This window comes from Onychostoma macrolepis, chromosome 25, assembly GCF_012432095.1.
Source record: "Onychostoma macrolepis isolate SWU-2019 chromosome 25, ASM1243209v1, whole genome shotgun sequence".
NCBI classification, from domain to species: domain Eukaryota; kingdom Metazoa; phylum Chordata; class Actinopteri; order Cypriniformes; family Cyprinidae; genus Onychostoma; species Onychostoma macrolepis.
In genome coordinates this window covers 10,167,598-10,187,634 of record NC_081179.1, presented here as the reverse complement: position 1 = coordinate 10,187,634, position 20,037 = coordinate 10,167,598, and the positions used below count along the sequence as shown (strand labels likewise).

The 20,037-nt window shown below is 36.6% G+C and overlaps 3 protein-coding genes across 12 annotated transcripts in view; 2 read left to right on the top strand and 1 right to left on the bottom strand.

Moving 5' to 3' along the window:
- The window catches only part of dbx1b (developing brain homeobox 1b), a 43,247-nt gene extending 32,864 nt beyond the window's left edge, over positions 1 to 10,383 (bottom strand). For 5 of the 7 annotated variants that reach the window (XM_058766589.1, XM_058766590.1, XM_058766591.1 and 2 more), the window contains exon 1: positions 2,720 to 2,858. The gene's annotated coding sequence lies outside the window, so the exon portion shown is untranslated. Of the gene's footprint in view, positions 1 to 2,719; positions 3,021 to 3,635; positions 3,746 to 10,252 lie in introns of those variants that run through there. The other 2 variants (XR_009269302.1, XM_058766593.1) reach the window with 2 other exon arrangements.
- Positions 2,924 to 10,159, top strand: exoc3l1 (exocyst complex component 3-like 1). 4 transcript variants are annotated; one of them, XM_058766584.1, is made up of 13 exons: positions 2,924 to 3,064; positions 4,706 to 4,881; positions 4,990 to 5,205; positions 6,073 to 6,485; positions 6,620 to 6,909; positions 6,990 to 7,107; positions 7,217 to 7,342; positions 7,435 to 7,535; positions 7,623 to 7,739; positions 7,880 to 8,150; positions 8,276 to 8,431; positions 8,791 to 8,924; positions 9,024 to 10,158. In XM_058766584.1, exons 2-13 carry the CDS (start codon positions 4,779 to 4,781, stop codon positions 9,208 to 9,210), a joined length of 2,232 nt encoding a protein of 743 aa, XP_058622567.1. In that variant the 5' UTR covers positions 2,924 to 3,064; positions 4,706 to 4,778; the 3' UTR covers positions 9,211 to 10,158. The 4 variants fall into 4 exon arrangements, with proteins under 4 accessions (XP_058622567.1, XP_058622565.1, XP_058622566.1 ...); XM_058766582.1 differs by having other exon boundaries at positions 4,986 to 5,205; XM_058766583.1 differs by having other exon boundaries at positions 2,956 to 3,064; positions 4,721 to 4,881; positions 4,986 to 5,205; positions 9,024 to 10,159.
- A 127-nt stretch (positions 10,384 to 10,510) lies between the features above and the next one.
- prmt7 (protein arginine methyltransferase 7) lies at positions 10,511 to 19,605 on the top strand. Its single transcript, XM_058766586.1, has 17 exons — positions 10,511 to 10,649; positions 10,949 to 10,985; positions 11,236 to 11,385; positions 11,464 to 11,572; positions 12,297 to 12,409; positions 12,489 to 12,718; positions 12,810 to 12,990; positions 13,551 to 13,675; positions 13,857 to 13,992; positions 14,084 to 14,167; positions 14,777 to 14,824; positions 14,912 to 15,001; positions 17,471 to 17,632; positions 17,733 to 17,807; positions 17,911 to 18,071; positions 19,167 to 19,263; positions 19,432 to 19,605. The coding sequence occupies exons 1-17, from the start codon at positions 10,555 to 10,557 to the stop codon at positions 19,588 to 19,590; spliced, it is 2,052 nt and encodes a 683-aa protein (XP_058622569.1). The 5' UTR covers positions 10,511 to 10,554; the 3' UTR covers positions 19,591 to 19,605.
- The last annotated feature ends 432 nt before the right edge of the window (positions 19,606 to 20,037 follow it).

Genomic DNA, 20,037 nt, shown 5'->3' with positions numbered 1-20,037 from the left:
ATAGACTTCCTGTTCCCTTCGATCGGTTGGGTGGTGTTTCATTTAAGGTGGTGATAGGGGAGGGTGAACACAAAACACACAGCTGCATATCCCTCAACTGATAATACATCAATAAATAAAGGGGGTGGAAAAGTTATAGAGAAACTGGCAGAGGTCACCCTTTTGCATTTCCTATATACATTTGCTCTGTAGTTATAAAAGATGCATCTCCACTCTTCTACGAGAAAGCTACATCACCCCACATTTCAGTCCAGAGGGAACTATTAGCCTCAGCGGAAAAGCTCTGTTAGTCTGTCACAGTCCTCTAGTTATTATGGTGCTCTGCAAAGACAACAAAGTCTAGTCACCAGCTATTTTTAGCATATGCTGCTGCTAAGGAAAAACACTAAAAGACAAAGCCTTCAAATTTTGCCTTAGAAGGTTTGCAAACTGTCAATAACTACAGAAGAATCTGAATCAGCTAGATGAAAATTAAAGTAATGCATAATTTATAGTCAGCTGGTCAAATATCTTTATGAAGGGGGTTATTTAGCAATATCAACCAACTAATTGTACATTATTTACAGCAGTAAACCAAATAAATGAATAAATGGACATTGAATATTTATTTGAATTACAGTAAAAGAGAACGACAAGAATGAGTGAAATGTGAGACATGAAAAATGTGGGCTATGGTCAATTATACAATTTAGACTGCAGAAAGCTGCAACTGACCAATGAGAACAAAGCAGAGGTGTAAAAAGTACTCCAAAATTTTACTCAATTAAAAGTATCTGGCCAAAAACATACTTGAGTAAATTTAAATTGTACTCAAGTATTAAAAAAGTAGAAGTAGGCCTACTTTCTTTTCTGACAGACATTCAGAAGTTTGGTTAAAGGGAGAAAACAAAACAAATTGCAATGGCACAGGTCAAACATGTATATATAATGCAACAACAACAACAATTAAAATGCAGCACAGCGGAACACCGGAAAAAAATACAGGGAAAGGGATTAAAAGGAAACTCCATCCTTTCCACCCTCATACCATCCCATATGACTTTCATTTATCAGATGAACACAAATTAAGAGTTTTAGAAAAAAAAAAAAAATCACATGTATGGGACATCCAAAAATGACACTTCAAAAACTACACAAAGTGAATGTGACAGTAACACATGCAACCCCTGTTAATGAATCAGTGTCTTCTGAAGTCAAATGAGAGGCTTATGTAAGAAGGATACAAATACTAATATTTTAAACTTGACCGTTGTGTTCACTTTGTGTGGGTTCTGAAGTGGTTCTGTCCCCTTGCATTATACAGACTAAAAATCTTTGCTTGTGTTCATCTGAAGAAAGAAAGTCATAAACATCTGGGACGACATGAGGGTCAGTAAATAATGAGAGAATTTTCATTTTTGGGTGAACTATCCCTTTGAAGAGCAAGATGTGATGCAGAGGCTAGAAACCAAGAATACAAGAATGTGTTGAATTAATGAGGAGAGTCATAGAATTAAAACATACAACACTAACGTTTTGAAAGGCCACTTTTTTTGTGTGTTGTCTATTCAACGTCACTGTCTGACAGGATAATTAATCTTTTAATTATTTATTTGGGGCTTTTTCTCAGTCACAAATAATTATTTATCAATATTTTCTAATTAGATTAATTAATGAGCAAATCATGTAATCATTGACAGTCCTGATTCCTACTCAATGTGTCATATAATGACATATTATAAATACAACTTATCCACTACCTGGTGAGAACATCACCGAACATGAATTACAATTAATTTAACAAACAATGTTTATTTAAACACTTTTGGAGATTTTATATATTATATATTACACGGCTAATGGCTCTATCAAAAAAGAACAAATAATGAATAAACATTTTTTGGGAAAATGCAACTTTTCTACCTCAATATGCTTCCTCAGATTTGATGGTTTTGAAACTTTTGAAGCCAGACAATTACCTGATGAAAGTCATAAGTGAAGTAGAAATATGTGTGCTTGATGCATGAAACAATGATCATTGGTTCTCACATCAGGCACGTACGTTTGAGCTTCCGTTTACCATATTTAATGTGCATAAGATTAAATAAAAATGTAATGTACTTTTCAAGATGAAATAAAATTGTAAATAGTAAAAAGTACTGTTTTTTCTTCAGAAATGTAATCAAGTAAAAGTACAAGTAGTCAGTTTAAATCGTACTTGAATAAAGTACAAATCCCCCAAAATAACACTGAAGTAAAGTAATCAAGTGAGTATTTTACACCTCTGGAACAAAGCATTCCAGAGAGCTGAATAATTATAGTCTATTTATGTATAAACTTACATCAGAATCCATTTCAACACATCTTCACCAACAGTTGTGTGTACTACGACTTAATTTATTCATGTTTGTAGTGCATGTTTGGCAGAGACCAGAGACAGATGTAAACACAGTCATGGGGTAAGACACAGGCCACGACACTTATACAAATAAACACATTCATTAAGGGGCCTCTGAACTTAGATTCCTCTCATGTTTGCTCTATAACCAGCAGCTGTGAGCGATCACAGGACATTGGTAAGAACTTTCTGCAACAATACAAATGATTGCCTATGACTCTGTCAAAGCCGCGTAAAACCTTTGTTCGATTATCCCAAGCACTTCCTTTAAAACATACTGGATTATAACTACCTCAGACACAGAGAGGCACTGTTGCACATGAAGGCCACCCCCACACTCACCGCTCACCATCTGGATCATTTAGAGGGCGGAGTGCCCGCTTTCCCTCCGTCCCTCCGTCCCTCTTGCGCTCTCTCGCGCTCTCTCCCTTCCTCCCTTCCCTTCCTGCCGGCCTCTGAGCAGAGGATGTGTCTGGGAGTGTGAGAGAGGAAGGCTGGCGGTGAAGTGGGTATGTACCCTCTCTCTTCGTCCCCCTCGTTACTCTCTCTGTCTCTGCTGATTGCTCTATCTGGCGACACTGAGCAGGCCCTCTGGGCAGGGCAGTCTCTTAGTGGTGGAACGGTGGACGGTGGAACAACAAGCCTAAATGTCAGACGGAGATAAGAATGGCCAAGACAATCGTGAAGGTACACATCCTTTCTGTTTGTTTTCAATGAGGAGAGGCATCTGGAAAGCGTTTGTTTATAATGTCATAATATTGCACTGGTAGAGAAATCTATGTATATTTACATGAACTAGAAAGAATGAAAGAAATGTAATGAAATTCAATATTAGCAGCATAAATGTTTCTGCCAGGGGAACGCTACATAATTGACCCCCTACTCCCATCCTGTTTACATGTATATGTATATATACATATACTGTATATATATATATATATATATATATATATATATATATATATATATAAACAAGTATGGGTGGAAAGACCTTAAATTTGGTCAAAAGCATGCATTTCAGCATGACAGGAAATTAACAACAAGGCCTTGTCATAATGAACAATGTATGTAATACATACAAAATCCAACACAGCGCTGTGCAAAAATGCTCTTCAATAAGGGAATAAACCCAAACACAGAGTATCAAGGAGCTAATATCATGCAAAAATATATAAAAAAGGTATATACATTAGCGAGGTCTGTAAGTAAAAAAAACAAACAAAAAAAAAACTTTCATTTATAAACATTTAGGACATACCTACAACAACCTCTGCAGTCTTTAATTGATGGTATATGGTTCTTCTGCAAGCCATAAATCGTTGGTGGTTTTGGCCGAATTCCCAGTGAAGTACTACACTACCCACAATCCTGAAGAAAGAACCACCAATTAGAGAAGTAACTGTTACCGTGGCAACATTAATAACAGCACAGCACCACAGCTTAATGACATTATTGAATCAGTCTCACAACACTGTTCTTCAACTTTGCAGTCCCTCGTTTTCACAAATTCTAATAACATTTTCTATATATTAATGGTTGTAAAAAGAAATAAAAAATTCAAGTACCATTTTTAAATTTTGTCAATACTGCATTACCATGGATGAAGAGATGACATAATTTGCAGCACTTTAAGGGTTGTTCATTTTTTAAGAAAACAAAAAACAAAAAAACATTACGTTTTATATATCTTTCATATATCTTTATTTTTAATTTTCACCTTTTATATCAAACTGTAATGTTGTGAATAAAAGATATTCAGGCAAGCACTTACACTTGGTCTCTGCATTATGAACTCTGAGACTGTTTTGCATGATGCTCTCATTTATCAAGGAGGGGGTAAATACATGCAGTTTCTGCCCTGAAGCTGTTTCTGAGTAATTGTATTCGTACATACTTTCCCGTGGGTGTTTCAGTTCTTGAGCACCCAAGGGACTGGGGAATATGAAATGGAAATTTTGAAGCTTCAGACCTCGAAACGGTCAGCACATCACTGAGTCATTCTTTGGAGAAGAGATCAATCTGCTGAGCTTAAGACTTTACTGAAGTCGAACTTTTTAGATTTAGCCTTTTGCTGGTTTAAATAATCTCTGCCTCAGGAACACCAGGAAAAATGAAGACTTTCACTATTAAAGTCATTCATTGTGCAAGTCAGAGAAAACTCTCTCGCTCTCAAAAAAGTATGCATTCTTTTACACAATTAGCAATAACTTCGTTTAACATTGCAGCTGAACAGCTGCACAATTCATTGGATTTTTCTATGCTGTTGGCTTAACTCATTTGGCTCAGTAGCATATGGGCTACATATTTTTTCTGCATTTTCACTGACAGATGCCCTTGTCCCAGTCGAGGTGTGGCCAGAGCTGGAGAGAGCTGAGAGTTTGGCTCGTGGTGCAGCGCTGAAATGGGCCTCAGGTGTCTTTTGTCGTCCAGAGCATCTGGAGAGACTTGGACAATACAGGAAAAGGGAGAGTCAACGAACTGCATCGATTCATTCAAGGTTAAAGGTAAGTAGTGATCATTATTTCACTTCAATTAGAATGCCTCTAAAAAGTATTTGCCCAACCAAGTCTGCAAGAAAAGTAATCTGCTCACTTGCATTTTTCTTAAGTCAGTTGTACAGTCTTACCTGGAAGGTGTCGACTGGGGTCTTGGTCAATTGCGAGAGGCACGAGCTGAGCTGAGAGAAGTGTCTCATGACTTGCACAAGGCTGACTTGGAGTCCAGGAAAAATTCTGAAGAAGTAACTACACTGGAGACACTTCGGGAGATTTCTGTCTCTCACCGCCAGCTCCTTGCTGCAGTTAGTAACCTACCACGTCTCTATAAAGGTTAGTGATTCCCTGCCCTTTTCAGTGCACAGGGGTGTCCAATCCTTGTCTTAGAGCCCAACATCCTCAAGAGTTTAGCTCCAACTTGTCTCAACATACATGCCTGAACATTTCTAGTATTCCTGAAGACCTTGATTACCTTGGATCAGTTGTGTTTTTGATGATGGAGCTAATCTCTGTAGGACAGCGACCCTCCAGGAGCAGTATTGGACACCACTGACATGGAGCCAAACATTCTCAAGTACATAAAAGTGCTTGAAAACAATCACTTCTTCAATTTTTTGAGTCGCTGCATTCCAAAGTGTGGTCATTAATAATTTAACACAAGTATGCACACTGCATCACCACTATGGCTCTATTCACCTTTTTCTTCAACGAAAAAGCCGTTCATTAGCCGTTATAGATAAAGACGAGATAAATAACATTGTGCAGTAAACGGTAAAACTGTTTGCACTACAAACCAGTGTGTTCATATAATAGATAATACATTTAAATAATATCGTAAGACACAAATTTTCAATATCAAGCAGCAAAACAAACTGTTTTGTACAACTAAAAATAGCTGGACACGGATGAGACTGGCAGCTAGACCCATAGAATTTACAAATGGCCGCGCCCATTTTTATAGCAAGAAAAAGGTGGATAGTGTAAAATGTTTTGGACTCCAATGAAGTTTTTTCCTTTTAGGTCTACTAGCAAGGCTGAGCAAGAACCTTGCTAAGCAACAAAATCGCTATTAAGATCAACATGTTAAAAACCTAGATCTATCACCCACTAAAGTACTGAGGTTTGCCAAAGTAATGCAAGATTACACTCTAAGTATGTACACTGGAGCTATCATTTGCTATGTCATCTCTTTCATGTCAGTGCGGAGTATGGTGCTAGAGACAGAGAGACTAGTGGAGTCTCGGAGACTATTGGAAGCTCATGCTCGACTAATGGAACTAGAACGATGGCAGGATGAGGTACTGCTGCAGCTCCAGGGACCCCGGGGATCATCTGGGACGGGGTTTACCTCCGAGGATGAGGAGTTAGTCCGGAATTATTTCTCAGGTGTTGGACGCTTGGTGGATGCCCTTGCCAAGGAGCTCTGGGCAGTGGTGGGTAGTGGGTTGTCACTTGCTTGTCAAAACCCCACGCTTTTTGTGTCAGCTGTACGGATAGTGGAGCGGGAAGAAGCACTAGATCAGATGTTTCTGGAGGAACGGAGGTCAACATCAGGACAGAACACACCCATGCCCCCTGGGAGACCACGTTGCTGGAGGGACCGCTTCTTCAAGGTTTGATGATAAGCAAGTTTCCTATTGGTAGAAGTACTGGAAAAAGTTGTCTGTAAGATGTCACAACTAAATTTTAAGTGCAAAAAGGCTTTTTTAAATTCACTTAATATGTACCTGTTCTACTGTTTGGTCAGGTGATGGAAGAGGCAGTGTCAGCACGTTTCCGTAGCGTGTCATACTTGCACACTCGTGGACCAGGGCTTGCAAGTCACTTGTCTGCTCTACAGCATTGCATTATGGGAGACCTTTCAACAGTGCGGCATTTTCTTGAACAATGTGTTCCGTCTCACTATCGTCTAACAAGAGCTTATCTGCAATTCTGCCACCAGTTCTTGCAGAACCATCTTGGACTGGTTAGTGGATGGGAGCTAGAGGGTGGGGAAATCTTCGCTGTTCTTAACTGGGTTCTGCACATATACAACAGGTAGGTAAAGATTATGCTTCAATCAGAATTTGGTCTATGGGTAATCAGAAAGTCCTACACATGAAATCTTATTCTTTAAGCTCAGAGATGATGGGTGAGCCAGCCCTTGTAGCTGAGCTAGTCATTGAGAACATGGGACCTCTCATTTCCCAGGAAGGTCTCGAGCAGCTGCAGAACAAATATGTCCAAAAAGTTCGGGTAAGACCCAGGGAGGGGTTTTAATCTCTAAACTTTTAAACATTTACATTGTCTTGTCTGGATTAAAAGGCCACAAGTTCTGGAGAAATTTTACTGTGATTGCTTGTAGAAGAGTGTCTCAGAGTGGATGCACAAGGCTCTAGAGGTGGAGCTGACAGACTGGCAGAGGGATCAGGAACCTGATATTGACCATGAAGGCTGCTATCACACCAGCCTTCCAACCATCATTGCTCAGGTAATAAAGCAATGGCTTAATCTACAATAAGCTAAATTTTGCTTTATATTGGCACTGATACATATGAACTGCTCTGGTGTCTGGGTTGTTAGATGCTAGAAGAAAATGCACGGGTGGCTTTGATGATAAGTGAAGCTCTGCGGGACCAGACAATCCAAATGGGGCTTTATGAGATGGAGAACCTCCTCAGCCGGTGTGTATATTTAGCAATACCAGGAAATCAAAACTCTTATTGATTATATCCAACATTTTATACTTTCCTCTCACTACATCTAAACAGATTTCGAGATGCAATCATAGAATTTGGGAAGGAGCATCGCAGGGATTCAGCCATAAACAGTAACAAGTTCTACCTCCATTATCTCCTGGCCTGCATCAACAACTGCATCATCCTCAAGTGAGATGGTGTACACGTAACTTTTTACAGTATGTCTGTATTTATGTGATGTTTGTTTGAAAATGTGCGTGTTTTAAATTGTTTTGTGTGCATTGGAGGTACTTGTAAGCAGTAATTCTCTGATTTAAATGCCCATCTAGAACCTCCACAGAAAGCCTGCAGCAACAGTTGTGCTCCTTCCCTTCAAACCGGTATTCTCGCATTTCACTTGGACCTCTGGCTGCCCTGGACCGTGCTGTGAGAAAGGCATGTCGCTTAGTTATGGACCATCTCTTGTTTGAGTTGCAACCTCATCTACAGGAGCTCCTGTCTCGTACCTGGCTGGACCAGGGAGAAGTAACCCCAAATATGTGTGGGGTTTTAGAACGTCACTGTGAACTTTACAACAGGGTGCGGCAACCTTGTCGCCAGGTTAGTGTTTACACCAGGCATTAGAAATGACATAGACCACACAATAAAATGAATTAATATATTTACCAACAATGAAAAATGACACCCAAATAGCCTTGGCGTCATGTGATCTCCATTATCTACAGAGGCTAAAGGAGGAATGTCAATGGCTAACTGTTGTTGAGTATGTCCGTACACTGATGCAGAAGAGATTGGTCTGCAGAAATGGTGATGAGCGAAACCAGTTGGCCCAGCGAATGACACAGGATGCTCAGCAGCTGAGGGACCACCTTCAAAGCATGGTGAAAACTCATTTACATTAATTTTGGGGGGAATTGTTATGTGGTTTAGGAGCAAGTCTTCTGGCAAGTACACCCAGATAGATAGATTCAGCTTTGACTGAAACAAATGCTTACAATGAGTTAAATTAAAAACATTAACAAATAACAGTCTAATTATTCATTAATTGCAAACCTGAATAAAAAGCTATTCATGAGAAACTGACTTGAACTTGCACAAACCCGGCAATTTATTGGATCTTATCAGGCTTGGGTCAGGTAGCAAACCTCTAGGAGCAACACAAGAACAACTCTATATACGTTTGTGGAAATGAAATTACTCTGAGAATTTCACTCATGTAATGGCATTTTTACATTTAAAGGAGATTGATGGGACCATAGGTGAGGTGAATCCCACAGTCTTGATAATTGCACTGGCTGACATAATCAATTTGAAAGACCCAAACATGCTAATACTGGAAATTTCTGGATTGGTAACCAAGTACCCTGATATAAGGTGAGATTTCAAACCAAGTATACCCAGCATATCTTCTAAATGCATTTGCAATACAGAGATTAATCTATGCCAAGAGACTTATAAAGTGTGTCTTTTCAGTGAGGAGCATGTCTCTGTCCTGTTGGATGTAAGAGGGGATGTACCCAAAGATGTGCGGAAGTCAGTACTAGATTTTATGGAGCAGAGCGCCCCACCTTTACCACAAGGATACCGCCCTATATTCACAGAAATCCTTGTGCCCTCTTCCAGCATACAGTTTTGTCTGCCTACTGCAAAATGTACTTGAGAAGCACTCAGAGAAATAACCCTACTGAATTGTATCCGGCCTAATAAACAGGAAATTCATTATTAATTCATCAGTATTCTATAAGACTAGCCTACTCGTTATCTGATCTGTCTTGTCTGAAATTATACTGTGCCCAAATAATATTTACATTTATGATCTCAACAAATGTTTTCCTACAAATGAAAGTGCACAAACAAAATGTACAATCAAGTAATTTTATATATCTTGTTAGTAGTTCTCCAACATGTATTGTAGAAACAAGAGAAAGCAGTGCACATTCTGGCTCATTGTATTTTAAAATATTTGGGGGTGATAATTTTTTTCAATGTAAATGTATAAAAAAGTTCATGTTACCAAACAGCATTCTCAAAGACATTCAATCAATTGCTTTAAAACTTGTATATTGTGGTTCACTATGTATATTGTGGTTGACTATTGGTCAATAAAATATCGCATATTAAGAAAAAATACATAAAACTGATTCATCAATTCATAACAATTCATTAATTCAAGGGTATAACACTAACAACCAATAATGTAAATACATGTACATACAATGGTACATTAATATAATATACCATTGTATGTCCACTGTACCATGACAAATTAAAATATTAGACAAATTATTTCAGCCATAGTAGTTTTAGTAAGGCTAATATTGAACCTGTAGATCTGTACATTGAATAAAACGAGGAATATTTTTTTAAAAATGTATCAAGGTATTATTTTCGATGTTTGATGATTAGAGGTATTCACCAATTTGGTTTCACTCAATCAATGGGCCAACACCATCAGCTAAAGAATAATGAATCAAATATTCAGGCTATTATAAATATTGGTGATAAAATGTACCATGAAATTTAATATACAAACAATTGCTTCACAATTTATAAAGAACAACTACGATATGTTTTACAATCTTTTCACAAATCCACGAGGATATGCACACAGCTAAATAATGTTTAACAGCACAAAATATTGCCCAGCTACCTTCAAATGTGGCCTAACATTTCAAAGACAAGGACATTTCAAAGTCACTTACCTTGAATTAACATCGTAACTTTGACTTGTATGTGATCTGTTTCTGTGTTATTAACACTACGCATAACACACATATGTGAAAGAAGAAAAAAAAAACTAAAAGTATTGTGTATGTAATTTTGGCAACGGCTGAGGGGAAGCGGCCTTCAGTGGTCACGTGACCTTGGAGGCGTGACTTCACAAAAAAAAAACATGGCCGCGCCCGGAGAGATCATGTTGTATTAATCTATTTGTGAACGACCTAGGTGTTATAGTACAAAATACCTTAATAAATAAGTTTGTTCACGTATAACTGAAGTGACAATGAAGACATTTTGCGGTCGTGCAAATCCAACAACCGGAGCGCTGGATTGGGTTGAAGAAAGCGAGGAGTATGATTACCATCAGGAGATTGCGAGGTGTGTAAACCATCTCATGTAACATCACCATGCGTCGACAACAACTGATCTTTGCCTGTTTCTGTAGAAGTGATCAATTATATTGTTTAAAAAAATAAACTTATCAAAATGACGTGATGAAAATACTTGACAGTGACTTGTTGCTATTTTTGTTCTTATACGTGGAAAGTGTGTTGTGGTAAAAGTGCTCGATTATCAGTTACACTTAATCGAATTGTAGTCATGTGATATTCTGCCATGGGTCAGGGAGTAAATTATCTTGACCTGTCCTTATTATGGTTGCTGTGTCTCTTTCCCAGGTCCTGCTATGCAGATATGCTCCATGATAAAGACAGAGTGAGTTTTGTTGTCATGTAATATCGCACAGAAATACTGTAAACCAAAATTGTTCCAAAACAAGTCTAGATCCTCTGATAAAAATGGGAAACAGAAAATCAGCATGACATAACCGTGAATAAATGACAGAATGTTCATTTTTGGGAGGACTATTCCTTTATGATTAGCTTAATTTGTCATATTTTCCAAAGCATATAGACATAGAAAAGCTGAAATGTCGCTAATGGTTTCCCTGCTTTGTGTACTTAAGAATAAGAAATACTACGAAGGCATTCGAGCAGCGGTGAGCAGAGTAAAGGCACGCGGTGAGCGGGTGGTGGTCCTGGACATCGGCACTGGGACGGGTTTGCTCTCCATGATGGCTCTGACGGCTGGAGCTGAATACTGCTATGCTATAGAGGTGCTCACTAATGCTCATGTATTGAATGTTGAGATATAAGATGGAATTTGAATGAAGACAAACATGAATCCCACACAGGTGTTTAAACCCATGGCACAGGCTGCCACTTCCATCGTGGAGAGGAACGGCTTCTCGGATAAAATCAAGGTCATCAACAAACACTCCACAGAGGTTACGGTTGGACCAGGTTAGACAACCACCAATAAGCCTTATACACCAGTAGATCAGATAGGTTCAGTGTATTGGTTTATAGAGTAGTAGTAATTATCAAACTGATAATTACGGTCCTGAATGTTGATTGATCATTACGGCTTTCAAGCCATATTAAAATATATGATAATAAATTGTATAACTACGTCTTGTGTATATCACTGTGCTAAATTTTATAGAGAATATATTAATAAAATGTGTATGTGTGTGTGATATATGTATTTTGTTTTTATAATTTTATACATATTAAATATGTATAAAATTATAAAAACTAAAATTACATATATATATATACACACACACACACATCATAATGTTTTAATTTTATATTTAAAAACATGATAAATATTTGAATGAAATTAATGATAATTAAAAATATTCAAATTATATACTTATAATTGTAATATTTTACAATTTTATTTTTATTTAATATTTGATATGTTAATTATAATAAATATTATTAGACATTAGATTATTAGATATTATTTAGATTATTAGATATGTCTAATAATATTATTTATTATTATTAACATCAAATATAAATATATATATATATATATATATATATATATATATATATATTAGATAGATAGAGAAAATAAACTTGAATTTGTGTCATATTATAAATACTGTAATGAACACCATCATCTGTATCACCTTGCATTGCATTCTTACAAATATAAATGTATTTGTATCTGTAGATGGAGACATGCAAGAACGAGCTAACATCCTTGTCACAGAGCTGTTTGATACAGAGCTGATCGGTGAAGGAGCATTGCCCAGCTATGAACATGCACACATGCACCTCGTCCAGGTAAATACAGTTGTAAATTGCAGTTTAACATTTTGCTGCATCTTTGAAGTGTTTAATGGAGCTGCTCTCACTGGCACAGGCAGGTTGTGAAGCTGTGCCACATCGAGCAACAATCTATGCCCAGCTGGTGGAGTCAGACATGCTGTGGAAATGGTCACAGCTCCAACCCATAGAGGTGGATGGGAACAAACTACTGCCTCCTCCTGCTGTGGTGAAGTGTGCAGGAGCGATCTCTGTCTGTGACATCCAGCTTAGCCAGGTGCCACCAGAGTCTTTCACTCCCCTTGGGCCCATCTGCACCATGTTCAGGTACAAGTCAGGGTGTGAATTAGCTCTCTAGAATAAAACATAGTTGTCTTTTTTTATTTTTCTGTGTAACTCATATACTCTTCCACTCTAGTGTGGATTTCAGCAAACCGGTTAGCAGCGCTGCTCAGTCCTACACGGCACAGTTCAAGGCCCAGACCAGGGGGAGAGCACAGGTGGTCTTATCCTGGTGGGACATTGACATGGACCCTGATGGCAACATTGTTTGCACAATGGCCCCCAGCTGGAACTACTCAGATCCTCGTACTTACCCTGTATGTACTGGTGCTTAGCCACTAATATTAATGTGTGAATATCAAAAATATGTCCAAGTAATTTTTCACCTGAAAAATAATTCAAAATAAAAAATTAAGAAATTATATTTTGTATAGAAAAGAAGCTCATACTTAGTCCCATTATTTACTTTATTTTCATGGAAATAAACCTGTTAATTTTGTTTTTGAATTGTTTTGAATTTTGTTTGTAATTCATATTATTGTCATTAATAATTCTAATGTGATCCTTTTCTATAATACACAAAATTCTCTCTGGTTCTCTCTGCATATGTAAGAATAATGTATAGATGTATAAATAATTTTTATATATTTTATTACAGTATTAAACATTTTTATAAAAAATAAAATAAAAAATATATAGGGTTTAATTTTATTCATTCTAATGATTTATACAATGAAAATATTATTGAATAATAATCTAAAAATTTTGGGGTGAATGTCTTTGATAGAGGTCCCTCTGATAGGAACACTGTATGAAAATAAACTTTCTTTGACTTGGTATAAGTATATTTGATTATTTTTCATTATGTGATGTGCAGTGGAGGGATCACTGGATGCAGAGTGTCTACTTCCTTCCTGCGGAGGAGAATGTGTCAGAAGGAGAAGAGCTGAATTTAATCGTCTCCCATGATGACTACAGTCTGTGGTACAGTCTTGCGCAGAAGTAAGCTGATTTTGAGCAGTGTTTGTTTAGGGATGATAACAAGTTCTCAGCTTTAACTGAGACATTTACATTACATTTACATTTAGTCATTTAGTAGACACTTTTATCCAAAGCGACGAGACAGAACATAAACGGTCTCTGAGAAAGACTGTATGATATTTTTTTTAAATCTGTTTTATAGTGAACAAAATGATGTCAAGTTGGCAAAGTTTCGACCATGCTGCACCTGTCAGGCTCACCTGGTCTGGACGAGGCCTCGCTTCGGGGAACTGAACGACGAACAGAGGAAAGAGAGTTACGTGAACGCATTACGCAGTGTAAGCTAACTAATGACTAAAGTAAGCTTGAAGTGCTGCATTCTGTTGACAGGCAATGGCTCAAAATTTAGTGTTTCATGTATTCTTGCAGATTCTGAAACCAGACAGTGTGTGTTTGTCCGTCAGTGATGGGAGCCTGTTACCCATTTTTGCTCATCTGCTTGGATCTAAAAAAGTGAGTAGGCCTTTTTTTTTTTCTCGAGTCAGAACGCTCTCAAATTAGCGAGCTCCCTTCTCCCTACACAGAAGGCTGTCATGAGGTAGCATCCTAGGCTTCATTGGAACTTTGAAGTAAATTATATGCAACTCTATGCTCTATTTGACTTGATTTTAGTAGCATTTGATGTTAGCATGTTGCTAAGCTAATAATGCAATATTGGGTAAATAATCTGTTTTGAGCTAAACTGAACTATTTTTATTGAATAAATTAGACATGTTAAGTAAATTATAAGCAACTCTATGCACCACACAACTTGCAGTTGACTTCAGTAGTTTAATGTTAGCATGTTGCTAAGCTAACAATGCGGTATTGGGTTTTGAACGAAAATAAACTATTTTTAGCAAGTAAATAGTACATTTTAACATTGATGTTAACATATTGCTGAACTAATAGTGCAATATTGGGTAAATAATCTGTTTTGAATTAAACAAAACCATTTATATCAATACTTGATATAAAATACAATTAAGGCAATACAATTAAGTAAAATACTGTCTAGGTTGGCAGCTCACTAGATTTAAGGGACAGAACATACTGTAGATCGTTCTGTCTCTGTCTTTTCAGGTGTTCAGTTTGGAAAACTCTGGAATGGTGAAACAAGTGATCGAACAGGTGAGATTTTTTAATCTAAAAAATATTTACCTACATGAGTTCAGACAGGATTGATTAGTAATGAAAGGTTTTATTTCTTGCTCACAGGTGCTGCATGCTAACTCACTGAAAAATGGAGTACAGCTGCTTGGAATACGACCCGAGCAGCTCTCATTAGCTGACTTAGAAGGAAATCAGGTACAAACTAAACCAAATCTGTATAGACCGTGATGCCCTCTATATATGTACCCTACAAGCATTTGTAGAGTTTCAAAGACTCTGTCGAATCTGAATTCATCACAACAACAAATACACTACCATTCAGAAGTTTAGGGTTAGTAAGATTTTGTATTTATTTTAGTGCTGTCAAACGATTAATCGTGATTTAATTGCATCCAAAACAACAAAAAAAGTTTTTGTTTATGTAATATGTGTGCGTACTGTGTATATTTATTATGTATATATAAATACACACACATACAATATATATTTTGAAAATATTGACATGTATATATTCATATAATTTATTATATATAAATGTTTAATATACCAATATAACATATTTTTCTTAAATACATGCATGCATGCGTGTGTATTGCTATATATATATAATAAATATACACAGTACACACACACATATATATATGTATGTATGTATGTATATATAATATATGTACAGTGGGGCAAAAAAGTATTTAGTTAGCCACCAATTGTGCAAGTTCTCCCACTTAAAAAGATGAGAGAGGCCTGTAATTTTCATCATAGGTATACCTCAACTATGAGAGACAAAATGAGAGAAAAAAAATCCAGAAAATTACATTGTAGGATTTTTAAAGAATTTATTTGCAAATTATGGTGGAAAATAAGTATTTGGTCAATAACAAAATTTCATCTCAATACTTTGTTATATACCCTTTGTTGGCAATGACAGAGGTCAAACGTTTTCTGTAAGTCTTCACAAGGTTTTCACACACTGTTGCTGGTATTTTGGCCCATTCCTCCATGCAGATCTCCTCTAGAGCAGTAATGTTTTGGGGCTGTCGCTGGGCAACACGGACTTCCAACTCCCTCTAAAGATTTTCGATGGGGTTGAGATCTGGAGACTGGCTCGGGTACTCCAGGACCTTGAAATGCTTCTTACAAAGCCACTCCTTCGTTGCCCGGGCGGTGTGTTTGGGATCATTGTCATGCTGAAAGACCCAGCCACGTTTCATCTTCAATGCCCTTGCTGATGGAAGGAGGTTTTCACTCAAAATCTCACGATACATGGCCCCATTCATTCTTTCGTTTACACAGATCAGTCGTCGTGGTCCCTTTGCAGAAAAACAGCCCCAAAGCATGATGTTTCCACCCCCATGCTTCACAGTAGGTATGGTGTTCTTTGGATGCAACTCAGCATTCTTTCTCCTCCAAACACGACAAGTTGAGTTTTTACCAAAAAGTTCTATTTTGGTTTCATCTGACCATATGACATTCTCCCAATCCTCTTCTGGATCATCCAAATGCTCTCTAGCAAACTTCAGACGGGCCCGGACATGTACTGGCTTAAGCAGGGGGACACGTCTGGCACTGCAGGATTTGAGTCCCTGGTGGCTCAGTGTGTTACTGATGGTAGCCTTTGTAACTTTGGTCCCAGCTCTCTGCAGGTCATTCACTAGGTCCCCCGTGTGGTTCTGGGATTTTTGCTCACAGTTCTTGTGATCATTTTGACCCCACGGGGTGAGATCTTGCGTGGAGCCCCAGATCGAGGGAGATTATCAGTCTTCCATTTTCTAATAATTGCTGCCACAGTTGATTTCTTCACACCAAACTGCTTACCTATTGCAGATTCAGTCTTCCCAGCCTGGTGCAGGTCTACAATTTTGTTTCTGGTGTCCTTTGACAGCTCTTTGGTCTTAGCCATGGTGGAGTTTGGAGTTGGACTGTTTGAGGTTGTGGACAGGTGTCTTTTATACTGATAACGAGTTCAAACAGATGCCATTAATACAGGTAACGAGTGGAGGACAGAGGAGCCTCTTAAAGAAGAAGTTACAGGTCTGTGAGAGCCAGAAATCTTGCTTGTTTGTAGGTGACCAAATACTTATTTTACCGAGGAATTTACCAATTAATTCTTTAAAAATCCTACAATGTGATTTTCTGGATTTTTTTTCTCATTTTGTCTCTCATAGTTGAGGTATACCTATGATGAAAATTACAGGCCTCTCTCATCTTTTAAGTGGGAGAACTTGCACAATTGGTGGCTGACTAAATACTTTTTTGCCCCACTGTAAACAAAAACTTTAATTTTGGATACGATTAATCGTTTGACAGAACTAATTTATTTATTTAACTTTTATTCAGCAAGGATGTATTAAGGTACATTACCATTCAAAAGTTTGGGGTCAGTAAGTTTTTATTATTTTTTTTTAAAGTTTTATTCTGCAAAGGATGCATTAAGATGGTCTAAAGTGACAGTAAAAACATTTATAATGTTACTAAGTATTTCTATTTCAAATAAATGCTGTTGTTTTGAACTTTCTAATAATCAAAGAATTCTAAAAAATGTATCAGTTTCCACAAAAATATTAAGCAGCACAACTGTTTTCAACGTTGATAATAATTAGAAATGTTATCAATAAGAAATGAAACTATTCAAAATTTTAAATGGTTATATTTTTCACTCTTCAGATTTCAGTATTGATGGGAGAGCCATACTTTAGCACCAGTCTTTTGCCGTGGCACTCTCTGTTTTTCTGGTACTGCCGCACCACTGTGGCGCAGCTGCTCCATCCTAATGCCACCATCCTGCCCCGTGCTGCTATACTTTACATAGTCGCTGTTGAATTTCGGGTAAATTATATCTTTTGGATACTTGTCGGATATATGTTTTGTAGTATACATTTACAGACTGACTGACTTCTGTGTTAAACATTTTTATATCTTGAATCAGGATCTGTGGCGAATCAGAGCTCCTTGTGGTTCTTGCGAAGGCTTTGATGTCAGTCCAATGGATGAAATGATTCAGGTAATTACTGGTTTTGGTTTGAACGTGTTATTATGAATAAGTAGATTGCATGAAATTTGAATGCAGTTGATTAATATGGTTTTGTGATGCACTCCACTCACAGCAATCTTTGGATTACCGTGAATCCTGGGAGGCAGAGCCACATCCACTGTGGGAATACCCATGTCGTGCTCTGACCAAACCACGGCCAGTTATGACATTTGACTTTACGCAGTGTGTTCCTGAACAACCAATTAACAGTGATGGAACTGTGCCATTCACAGGGTAATATGAACATATTACAATCATTATATTATTGCATAAAACATAATAAAATTATTATATAAAATTAGAAAATAATTATAATAGAATTATTATATTATTACAAATATGCATGTAATAATTTATTACATGTCAAATTAATTTGTGTTTTAGCATGAATTTTTTAAATTCTAAAATAGAAATTAATAATTTTATATTATAAACAAATACAGGTGCATCTCAAAATACTAGAATATAGTGAAAAAGGTCATTACATGTAAAGTAAAACAAAATTTTTTTTTGTTTTAATTTTGATGATTAGAGCTTGCTTACTTATTAGAGCATGAAAGTCAAAAATCCAGTATTTCAAAATATTAGAATATTTCCTAAGATCAATCAAAAAAAGGATTTGCAAAACAGAAAAGTTCAAGTTCTTTAAAGTATGTTCATTTATGCACTCAATACTTGGAAAAGTATATATGAAATTATACTTTGAAATGTGAAATTACAAAAAAAAAAACTTTTTCACGATATTCAAATTTTTTTAGATGCACCTGTATATCAATATTAAAATACTGTTCAAAAGTTTGGGCTAGGTAATATTTTTAAGAAGTCTCTTAGGCTCACCAGTGCTGCTTTTATTTGATCAAAAATACAGTAAAACAGTAATATTCTGGATTTTTTTTTAAATTATGATATAAAATATTTTTTTTTTCTGTGATGTCAAAACTGACTTCAGAAATCATTCTAATATATTCATTTGCTGCTCAAGAAAAATAATTTCTATATTGTCTTATCAATATTGAAAACAGTGAAATTGTGATAATTTCTTTCAAGATCTTGTTATAAAGTTATAAACAGCATTTATTTGAAATAGAAGTCTTTTGTAACATAAATGTCTTTACTTTTACTTTTGCTCAAATGTAATGTCCTTGCTGAACAAAAATTCATTTATTTCCAAAAAAAAAAAAATCTTACCAACCCCAAACATTTGAATGGTAAAATAAATGAATAATGTATTAAAACATATATTTGTAATAGAAAATACACACCTAATAGATATTATATAGATGATGCTAGGTTGCTCTTGAATGATACTCATAAGAGCTGATATTTCAGGAGAGGACGCTGTCATGGTGTCGCTCTCTGGATGGAGTATCAGCTGACTGAGGACATCACTGTAAGCATGGGCTTAACCAAACCAGTCAGTGAAGAGGTATTTGCTAAAATTATCTTATTATATAAACAATATCTGCATTCAGATGAAATGTCAGCCTTCATAAATCTTCCTCAATGAAGCTTAAATTGAAATTCAGATAAGATTGTAATAATCAGGTGTCACTTTCTTGACCTCTTCACCTTAATTGCTTTTCTCATTTCACAGGGAGTTTGTGAATGGAGCCCACACCGGAAACAAGGAGTGTTCTTCTTCAGATCCATGAGGGAAACTTCTGGGGATGGAAGGGAAGATCTTTCCTATAATTTAACGTTTGAACCTCATACTGGTGATATTAAAATGGACTTCTCGATCACCGAACTTTGACCGCTGACCAAGACTCAAATAAACTAGGCCATTAGTTATTCGCATTTTTTTCCCCCCCAAGACAATGCTTATCCAAAGAGTTTCAGTGAATGTGAACTTACATAAGCTTTTAACTGTTTTTTTTTTTTATCCTCATTATATTCACAGTTAAACAGCTTAAGTAACTTCTCTAAACAATTGGATGAATCATAATGCATTTAAATTCATCCGATCAGAGCTATGACTTTGTATTGTGTGCAGTGATTCATTCTGATTGCATACTACGATAGATCAAACTGTATGGTGCTACACAAGTCTCATGATGCTGTTTTAAGTAGTGATGTGAAATGTTGTCATGCAGTATAAAAATGAGGCTAAAGTCTGTGTTATTTAAGAAATTTTATTAAGCATTTGATTTTAGCGTAAAATAATCGCCTTATTCTATACAGAAGGCAAAATACATGAGCA

Coding starts and splice junctions, on each gene's coding strand:
- exoc3l1 (XM_058766582.1), top strand. CDS start 3,025: ATGTCAGACGGAGATAAGAATGGCCAAGACAATCGTGAAG. Junction 6,486..6,619: donor GGAGGGACCGCTTCTTCAAG/GTTTGATGATAA, acceptor CTGTTTGGTCAG/GTGATGGAAGAGGCAGTGTC. Junction 8,432..8,790: donor GGGACCACCTTCAAAGCATG/GTGAAAACTCAT, acceptor TTACATTTAAAG/GAGATTGATGGGACCATAGG.
- prmt7 (XM_058766586.1), top strand. CDS start 10,555: ATGAAGACATTTTGCGGTCGTGCAAATCCAACAACCGGAGCGCTGGAT. Junction 12,410..12,488: donor CACACATGCACCTCGTCCAG/GTAAATACAGTT, acceptor TCACTGGCACAG/GCAGGTTGTGAAGCTGTGCC. Junction 14,825..14,911: donor TGAAACAAGTGATCGAACAG/GTGAGATTTTTT, acceptor TCTTGCTCACAG/GTGCTGCATGCTAACTCACT.